General features: G+C 43.1%; 1 protein-coding gene across 1 annotated transcript; it reads right to left on the bottom strand.

The window, feature by feature from the left end:
• Nucleotides 1–1,581: 1,581 nt before the first annotated feature.
• Nucleotides 1,582–6,848, bottom strand: LOC120051646 (hyaluronan and proteoglycan link protein 3-like). Its single transcript, XM_038998539.1, has 4 exons — nt 6,722–6,848; nt 3,989–4,369; nt 3,470–3,772; nt 1,582–1,859 (listed from the first exon to the last, which is right to left on the bottom strand). Exons 1-4 carry the CDS (start codon nt 6,846–6,848, stop codon nt 1,582–1,584), a joined length of 1,089 nt encoding a protein of 362 aa, XP_038854467.1.
• Between the last annotated feature and the right edge of the window lie 4,136 nt (nt 6,849–10,984).

The raw sequence follows: 10,984 nt of genomic DNA, 5'->3' as shown, positions 1-10,984 counted from the left end.
CCCTCCATTCAAAATGATATAGTTCAACTCTCTCTTCCTCCATTCAAAGTGCTATAGTTCAACTCTCCCCCTCCATTAAAAGTGCTATAGTTCAACTCTCTCCCTCCATTCAAAGTGCTATGGTTCAACTCTCTCCCTCCATTCAAAATGCTATAGTTCAACTCTCTCTTCCTCCATTCAAAATGCTATAGTTCAACTCTCTCTTCCTCCATTCAAAATGCTATAGTTCAACTCTCTCTTCCTCCATTCAAAGTGCTATGGTTCAACTCTCCCCCCCCTTCATTCAAAATGCTATAGTTCAACTCTCAACTCCCAGACAGTGGTGCATGCTGTTCACATGCGTGCACCACACACACACACACACACACACACACACACACACACACACACACACACACACACACACACACACACACACACACACACACACACACACACACACACACACACACACACACACACACACACACACACACACACACACCTAGTTAAATAAAAGGTTAAAAGCAGGCACACAGAAGTGTTCAATGTGTTTCTATATATGGCGTCTGGGTCAACTTCAGCAATTACAACATCTATTCAAATGTTGAAAGCAGTTTGGTGTCAGTAATGGACGACTAAGAAAAATCTTCAGTAAAGACTTGACCATTGACATTATTTTATTCATTTGGTAGAACACTTAAAGTCAGACAACCTGATTTAAAGTAGCATGATTTAATTAGTCAGACAACCTGATTTAAAGTAGCACGATACAGATGGAAGCCTTTTAACACTGAGCTCCTCTACAAGGTCATAAAATACTGTCAAATCCCCTTCCAACATGACATAGTCTACAGTGCATTCGGAAAGTATTCAGAACCCTTGACTTTTTCGACATTTTGTTTTACGTTACAACGTTAATCATATTCCTTATTTTCCCCCTCATCAATCTACACACAAAACATCATAACGACAAAAGCAAAAACAGGGTTTTTAGATTTTTTTGTTGTAAATGTATAAAAAGATAAAGTATTCATTGTCATTAAGTTCATCATTCCATTCCAACCCTTGGGAAAAAAACAAGACATGAAAAGATATTCTAACATAAAGAGGATCATCCAGAAATGTGCCTAAGACTATGAATGACATACATTGAACTGAAATGACTTCAGGAACAGGGAGATAGCAACACACAGTTCAACAAAACACCAAGGGAAAGACCTTGGTTGGACAACAAAATCACTGGCAAAGCATCACGAGGGCAATGCTGTGGGTTGAACACCTTCCCTGAGTTTACCGTGAGTCAAACCTGACAACACAACCCTAAATAGCCAGTATACAGTATGTGTATCAGTACTGGTTGGAGTCTCAGCGGGGAGTATGACGGATAGTATGTTCAATATAAGGAGATTAAGACAGTTCACTATGACTATACAGCGGACGCTGTGAGAGCAGAACTAGCTAATGCTAAGTAGCATGCAGGCTAGGGTTGTGTGACAGTGCACTGTCTGTGGTGAATAGAGAAGGTGACTAGTATAGGCTATCTGTCATACTGTAGTACTGCTTCATACTGATAAATGATGGTTATCGTTGAGGGGGGGTTTACCGATAGCAGTAGACACTGTATTTCTGCTGCTGAGGAGGAAATCCGACATGACGCACCCCTGGCTCTGAGGGGCCGCAGTTAGGGTGGACCTTGGCGATGGGGTAACGGACGCTCCCATCGGCCAACCAGCCCGCGACGCAGAGGTCCAATCCCATGAACCTCCAGGCGGCGTAGAGTTGGCCCACCTTAGCGATGTGACCGCCGTCGTCAACGCACGCTGCCACCGCCTCAGTGAAGTTGAACTTCTGGGGTTGTTTCAGGAAGTATACTGTCCCTGTGACAGAAGAGACAGAACAGGAGATAGTAGTAGTAAACACGTGTAAGTAGGGGACCGCTTAAAACACGTTTCAGTAGAGGACCGCTTAAAACACGTTTCAGTAGAGGACCGCTTAAAACACGTTTCAGTAGAGGACCGCTTAAAACACGTTTCAGTAGAGGACGCTTAAAACACGTTTCAGTAGAGGACCGCTTAAAACACATTTCAGTAGAGGACCGCTTAAAACACGTTTCAGTAGAGGACAGCTTAAAACACGTTTAAGGAGGGGACCGCTTAAAACACGTTTCAGTAGAGGACCGCTTAAAACACGTTTCAGTAGAGGACCGCTTAAAACACATTTCAGTAGAGGACCGCTTAAAACACGTTTCAGTAGAGGACCGCTTAAAACACGTTTAAGTAGAGGACAGCTTAAAACACGTTTAAGTAGAGGACCGCTTAAAACACGTTTCAGTAGAGGACCGCTTAAAACACGTTTAAGTAGAGGACAGCTTAAAACACGTTTAAGTAGAGGACCGCTTAAAACACGATTAAGTAGAGGACCGCTTAAAACACATTTGAGTAGAGGACCGCTTAAAACACATTTAAGTAGAGGACCGCTTAAAACACATTTAAGTAGAGGACCGCTTAAAACACGATTAAGTAGAGGACCGCTTAAAACACATTTAAGTAGAGGACCGCTTAAAACACGATTAAGTAGAGGACCGCTTAAAACACGATTAAGTAGAGGACCGCTTAAAACACATTTAAGTAGAGGACCGCTTAAAACACATTTAAGTAGAGGACCGCTTAAAACACATTTAAGTAGAGGACCGCTTAAAACACGATTAAGTAGAGGACCGTTTAAAACACGATTAAGTAGAGGACCGCTTAAAACACGTTTCAGTAGAGGACCGTTTAAAACACGTTTCAGTAGAGGACCGCTTAAAACACGTTTCAGGAGGGGACCGCTTAAAACACGTTTCAGGAGGGGACCGCTTAAAACACGTTTCAGGAGGGGACCGCTTAAACATGTAAGGAGGGGACCGCTTAAAACACATTTCAGGAGGGGAACACTTTAAACATGTAAGGAGGGGACCGCTTAAAACACATTTCAGGAGGGGAACACTTTAAACATGTAAGGAGGGGAACACTTAAAAATGCAAGGAGGGGAACGCTTAAACATGTAAGGAGGGGAACACTTAAACATGTTAGGAGGGGAACGCTTAAACATGTAAGGAGGGGAACGCTTAAACATGTAAGGAGGGGAACGCTTAAACATGTTAGGAGGGGAACGCTTAAACATGTAAGGAGGGGAACACTTAAACATGTTAGGAGGGGAACGCTTAAACATGTAAGGAGGGGAACGCTTAAACATGTAAGGAGGGGACCGCTTAAACATGTTAGGAGGGGACCGCTTAAACATGTTAGGAGGGGAACGCTTAAACATTAATTCGCATTTCTCAATTGTCTTGTACCACTTTTATTTTGCTGAAGTGTTTAGTCTGTGTTTTTGGAGACCAATATTGACACACACACACACACACACACACACACACACACACACACACACACACACACACACACACACACACACACACACACACACACACACACACACACACACTGACCCTTGGGGGCAGCTGAGAAACAGAAGGCATCAAAGTGGTGGAGGTGGCGGTGGCGTTGTCCATAACTACGGAGACCAGGGGCTAAGTCCACGCCCCCACAGGGCTCCCGCGGTGTGGTGATTGGGTACTGAGCCGTCCCATCAGCCAACCAGCCGGCGTTGCACCAGTCGAGCCCCTCCTCCCAGGCGGCAAAGAGCTGGTCGAAGGTGGCCAGGGTCGAATCCTGCTCCTCACACGCACGCTGGGCCCCCAGGAAGTTGAAATGGTAGCGGCCCTTCTGGGAGTGGTAGGGAAATACCACTCCTATAATGGGGAAAAAGTTTGAAATGTTCTATAGGGGTTAAATTGCTATAGGGGTTAAATCCACCAACTGTCTTTGCAGTGACTAATGCCAGTATAGACACTTGTAAGGACAATATGTTCAAGGTCATTTCAAAAACAGATTGAACGGAGTGGACTGTGTTCTGTTCAGAGCTGAGGGGGCTGTCTAGACACACACACACACACACACACACACACCTCGCAGCTCCAGCTCCACCGTCACACTTTCGTCCTCCAGCCCGTCGATGACCTCACAGCGGTAGCGGCCCGTGTCGTTCAGGTGCAGCTCCTTGATCACCAGCGACATGTCCCCTGGAGCAGCCCGACGCAGGCGCACCCTCCCCTGGAAGCTGCCGTAGCTACGGTGACGGTTGCCCATGGCGACCATCACGTCGGTCTCATGGGTGGTCGTGCTGGCGCCGTTGGTGGGCAGCCAAGACCATTTGACCCGGGTCCGACGGGGGCCATTGATCTCGGGTTCGTAGCGGTAGTGACAGGGCAGGGTAACATTACTACCCCTGGCCGCCGACACCGAGGGCTCGGGGGACTCCACGTGGAGACGCACCCCGTTGAAATAGACTGGAGAAGACGCAGTAGAGACAAGGACACAGGATAAAGAAGAGTTATACAGTAGAAACAGGCTAGACCTGAGTTATACAGGAGAAACAGGATAGATAACAGTTATACAGTAGAAACAGGATAGATAACAGTTATACAGTAGAAACAGGATATATAAGAATCATACAGTAGAAACAGGATAGATAAGAGTCATACAGTTGAAACAGGATAGATACGAGTTATACAGTAGAAACAGGATAGATAAGAGTTATATCATACAGTAGATAGTGTATAGGGGACCAAGTATTTTTCCTGACCATGTGATTAGACCAGAGCCCCAAATACACCTGGGTCTGCCTCCAGAGTATTTGGGTCTTACCAGGTTACCAGGTTACCAGACCCTATATGGAGCCCTTGTGAATGTTGTGCAGGTTTCTGTACATACGGTGCCTTCAGTAAGTATTCATACCCCTTGACTTATTCCACATTTTGTTACGTTACAGTCTGAATAAAAAATGGATTACATCTGGGGGGGGGTTTCCCTCAACCGTCTACACACAATATCCCATAATGACAAAGTGAAAACATGTTTTATTTTTCCTAATTTATTGAAAAAGAAATGCAGAAATATCTAATTTTACATAAGTACTCACACCCCTTAGTCAACACAAGCTAGAATCATCTTTGGCAGCGATTACAGCTGCGAGTCTTTCTGGGTAAGTCTCAATATTTGCATATTATTATATTTTTTATTCTTCAAACTCTGTCAAGTTGGTTGTTGATTATTGCTGATTATTATACACAGCCATTTTCTCAAGCTTAATTTAAGTCAAAACTGTAACTAGCCCACTCAGTAACATTCACTGTCATCTTGGTAACATCTCCTGTGTATATTTGGCCTTGTGTTTTAGGTTATTGTCCTGCTGAAAGGTGAATTAATCTCCCAGTGTCTGTTGGAAAGCAGACTGAACCAGGTTTTCCTCTAGGATTCTGCCTGTGCTTAGCTCTATTCCATTTATTTGTATCCTAAAAAACTCCCTACTCCTTGCTGATGACAAGCATACCCATTGCATGATGCAGCCACCATCATGCTTGAAAATATGAAGAGTGATACTCAGTGATGTGTTGGATTTGCCCCAAACATAACACTTTGTTTTCATGACAAAGTTAATTTCCTTGCCACATTTTTTGCAGTTTTACTTTAGTGCCTTGTTGCAAACAGTTTTACATGTTTTGGAATGTTTGTATTTTGTACAGACTTCCTTCTTTTCACTCTGTCAATTATGTTAGTATTGTGGAGTAACTACAATGTTGTTGATTCATCCTCAGTCTTCTCCTATCACAGCCATCAAACTCTGTCACTGTTTTAAAGTCACCATTGACCTCATGGTGAAGTGGTTTCCTTCCTCTCCGGCAACTGAGCTGGAAAGGACGCCTGTATCTTTGTAGTGACTGGGTGTTTAAATACACCACCCAACGTGTAATTAATAACTTCACCATGCTCAAAGGGATATCCAATGTCTGCTTTTTTCTTCTTTTTTTTTACCCATCTACCAATAAGTGCCTTTCTTTGCGAGGCATCGGAAACCCCCCCTGGTCATTGTGGTTGAATCTGTGTTTGAAATTCATTGCAAGACTGAGGGATCATTAGAGATAATTGTATGTGTGGGTTACAGAGATGAAGTCGTCATTCAAAAATCATGTTAAACACTATTACTGCACACAGAGTCCATGCAACTTATGTAACTTGTTAAGCTAAACTTATTTAGGCTTGTGATAACAAAGGAGTTGAATACTTATTGACTCAAGACATATCAGCTTTACATTTTTAATTACATTTGTAAAAAAAATATATATATAAACATAACTCGACTTTGACATTATAGGGTATTGTGTGTAGGGCAGTGCAACAAAACCTCGATCGAATCCATTTTAACGTCAGGCTGTAACACAACAAAATGTGGAAAAAGTCAAAAGGTGTGACATCTTTCTGAAGGCACTGCAACAAACTGTACAGCCGATATTGTAGAAGTTAATATCACTCCAGACTGTGTGCTGTCTGCTACACCTTGTGGCATGGACAGACTGCCCGCATTCTTCTGACGTAGACAATGGAATGGTATTTGATATTACATGTGGATGGGCCCCCCTTCAAGAACATTATACCATGTTCACACTACAGCGCCAATCCAAAACCATACTGTGCTGTGCTCTAATCATTAACTTTTTTCACATTCTCTGTTCGGGTTTCAGCAACTTTGGTGGATGTGTATTCAGGCCAGCCCTGTACAGCGCTGCTCGGCTTGGCTCAGTAGTGTGAAAAATGTATAACAAGGTTCTCTCTTTATTTATGGCTGTATCTGTATGACCTACTCTCTCCGTTGCCATCGCCGTTCATGATGTCGTGGTAGAAAAAGCCGTTGTTGTATCTTGGGGCGGCGTGGCTGGAGACGAGGAGGTACATCCAGACGACCAGTAGAGGGCGTAGTAGGTTCAACATCCTCACCGCGGAACACTGCATCTGATTTATTCTATGAGGGATTCTTGTCATACAGGCATCAAAAACACCATTTATGATTGGTTATTCCACTCAATTGTTCCCTATCAAATCACTTTTGTACATTTGTAAAGTTTGTATACATTTCCTTAATTCATAGGGGATTTAATGCAGATTAGATTATATTTCGGACATATGCTGTTGTAAATTAATCTCAATTTTAATTTGATTAAACTAGATTTGGCCTGTTATTAGTTTAACAACTGTGTTCAAATAATTTATATAATCATCAGTAGAGGTCGTTGAAACCTTATATTATAAATGAATTATGTGAAATTGAGTCGCCGACGCACTCTTGGTCTCTTTGTCAAATATACTTTAATCTGTGCTTGGAGGTTTATGTTTATGACATTCATACCTCATAGAACAACATAAAGTATAATATTTACAAAATAAAATGTATAAGTTAAAACGAATTACTATTAAAAGGTTTAATGTACATCTCGTATCACCCACAAATCATGTGTCAAATAAATGTCAAAACAATCAATTGATGCGGTGAAACAGAATAAATACAGCACATGACAAAAAAAGTCAAGAAATCACGAAATCATTTGTCCTTTTATTTTGAAGTATTTGATTTCAGAAAATATAATTTTGCACAGTTTAACCAAAGGACAAATCAAGTGCTATGAATTAAAAACGGTCTTATAATTAAAAGGAACCGAAATACAGGCTATTGTTCAGTCAGAATATACATTTTTGTTACAAGTTTTTTGTTGTAAATATTTAACTAGACCATGCAGCCTATGGTTGTCTAATTCTCTAACAAATCTTCTCTAATCGTCCAGCTACTTTGATTGTTTTATCACTTTCAAGTTGTCGGTGGCAAAGTCATTTTTATTCAATTATCTATTTGGCATCACTCAAAACAGTTAAGTTTCGTTTATCTCGAACCATTCACAGGACACATTCCAATATCCCAAAGTCGTAAAAATAAGACTACTTACAGATGTAACGTCGTGTCAGTTCATGTTCCCCCTGATGTGTCTTTGTGAGATAGTTACACGCCTGGTCCCAATTCTTCCCATTGCCATTTTTAGGGAGAATAAGAGATCTGACGTCATCCAGAGCAATCCTCTTGAAATGAACGAAAGTGACCTCATCGTAAAAATAAAATAAAACGCCCATAAGACCATCAAAGCTGCAAGACGTTTAGCCTACTATTGCGTTTGCAGTCATACGGATACAAACCGACAACAATTAAATGTACTTAATGATCTTTATAATATTTACTTTAGTAGCTTACATTACAGCTGCATTTTAAACTGCATTGTCTTGCAATTTTGATTCTTGCTTTCTTTCCCCATATTTATTTTAAAACATCAGGGCAACATCAATGAGGATATGTTCCTGGTGACTGAGCCTGTACATGAATACAGGCTCGCTTTGAGGACAATACAGTGCCACTGACACGGCCCGCTACCAAAACCTGCGGACTCTCCTTCACTGCAGCCGACCTGAGTAAAACGTGTTAACCCTCGCAAGGCTGCAGGCCCAGACGGCATCCCCGGCCACGTCCTCAGAGCATGCGCAGACCAGCTGGCTGGTGTGTTTACGGACATATTCAATCAATCCTTATCCCAGTCTGCTGTCCCCACATGCTTCAAGAGGGCCACCATTCTTCCTGTTCCCAAGAAAGCTAAGGTAACTGAGCTAAACGACTACCGCCCTGTAGCACTCACTTCCGTCATCATGAAGTGCTTTGAGAGACTAGTCAAGGACCATATCACCACCCTACCTGACACCCTAGACCCACTCCAATTTGCTTACCGCACCAATAGGTCCACAGACGACGCAATCGCAACCACACTGCCCTAACCCATCTGGACAAGAGGAATACCTATGTGAGAATGCTGTTCATCGACTACAGCTCAGCATTTAACACCATAGTACCCTCCAAACTCGTCATCAAGCTCGAGACCCTGGGTCTCGACCCCACCCTGTGCAACTGGGTCCTGGACTTCCTGATGGGCCGCCCCCAGGTGGTGAGGGTAGGTAACAACATCTCCACCCCGCTGATCCTCAACACTGGGGCCCCACAAGGGTGCGTTCTGATCCCTCTCCTGTACTCCCTGTTCACCCACGACTGCGTGGCCATGCACGCCTCCAACTCAATCATCAAGTTTGTAGACGACACTACAGTGGTAGGCTTGATTACCAACAACGACGAGACGGCCTACAGGGAGGAGGTGAGGGCCCTCGGATTGTGGTGTCAGGAAAATAACCTCACACTCAACGTCAACAAAACAAAGGAGATGATCGTGGACTTCAGGAAACAGCAGAGGGAGCAGCCCCCTATCCACATCAACAGGACAGTAGTGGAGAGGGTAGTAAGTTTTAAGTTCCTCGGCGTACACATCACGGACAAACTGAATTGGTCCATCCACACTGACAGCGTGGTGAAGGCGGCGCAGCAGCGCCTCTTCAACCTCAGGAGGCTGTAGAAATTCGGCTTGTCACCAAAAGCACTCACAAACTTTTACAGATGCACAATCGAGAGCATCCTGTCGGGCTGTATCACCGCCTGGTACGGCAACTGCTCCGCCCACAACCGTAAGGCTCTCCAGAGGGTAGTGAGGTCTGCACAACGCATCACCCGGGGAAAACTACCTGCCCTCCAGGACACCTACACCACCCGATGTCACAGGAAGGCCATAAAGATCATCAAGGACAACAACCACCTGAGCCACTGCCTGTTCACCCCGCTATCATCCAGAAGGCGAGGTCAGTACAGGTGCATCAAAGTAGGGACCGAGAGACTGAAAAACAGCTTCTATCTCAAGGCCATCAGACTGTTAAACAGCCACCACTAACATTGAGTGGCTGCTGCCAACATACTGACTCAACTCCAGCCACTTTAATAATGGAAAAATGTATGTAAAAAATGTATCACTAGCCACTTTAAACAATGCCACTTAATATGTTTACATACCCTACATTACTCATCTCATATGTATATACTGTACTCAATACCATCTACTGCATCTTGCCTATGCCGTTCTGTACCATCACTCATTCATATAGTTTTATGTACATATTCTTTATCCCTTTACACTTGTGTGTATAAGGTAGTTGTTGTGAAATTGTTAGGTTAGATTACTCGTTGGTTATTACTGCATTGTCGGAACTAGAAGCACAAGCATTTCGCTACACTCGCATTAACATCTGCTAACCATGTGTATGTGACAAATAAAATTGGATTTGATTTATATTAAGTATTTTATCTCTTGAAATGAACCAACCTTATTTCTTTACTTTGAAACACTATATGCCTATTCATATAAAAAAATAATTTCCTAAATTAATTAACTCAACTTCCAGATTAGAGTAAATATTAGACCTACGCAAATCCTAGGCAAATATAAAATGAACTACAGTATCTGTATTCACGTGTTCTCTCAATGAGGCTTTGGTTCATGGGTATTCCCTGAGGTTGAAGTGGTTAGCGAGCCTGTATTTTGGGTATGGTAAGGGTGATGAAGCATATTCCTTGATTCACATTGTTCCTCAACCTTGAATAACACTGACAACAGTATCACGAGGACTCATTTCAGTGAAGGCCTGAAATAACAGCAGCAGCCGTGGAAAACAAAGATAATTCCAGTTCTCAGAGACCTCTGGAACTTGTTGATTCTGTAAATAGTTGAGTGAAGTTTATGTATCACTGTGAAGATGTGGGACGTTTTTCCCCCCCCTACTTAATTCACATGCTAAACCCCATAGGGAATTAGAGGGTATGCCCTCAAACCATCCTCAACATATACAACACAAATGCACGCACGCAGGTATGAACGTACACACACACACAAAGTCAAGAGCAAAACCCTACACACGCCACCCTCTGGAGAAAAACCTGTCTACATTCAGCTGTTATTTTAGAATTCCTGGTGCCTGAAACACTATACAGGAGGAAAAAGCTGCTCTGAGCCCTTTGAAACCAACAGGATGTCAGACTACCACCAACGCCCCCCCCCCCCCATCCCTATAGACAAACCCCTGACCATCTACATCCTAGACCCCCACCACACACATACAGAGACACACACACACACGTACAGAGACACACACACATACAG

Source organism: Salvelinus namaycush, chromosome 8 (genome assembly GCF_016432855.1).
Source record: "Salvelinus namaycush isolate Seneca chromosome 8, SaNama_1.0, whole genome shotgun sequence".
Taxonomy (NCBI): domain Eukaryota; kingdom Metazoa; phylum Chordata; class Actinopteri; order Salmoniformes; family Salmonidae; genus Salvelinus; species Salvelinus namaycush.
Note: the sequence above shows the minus strand (reverse complement) of the source record. Positions and strands in the feature narration are given on the sequence as shown.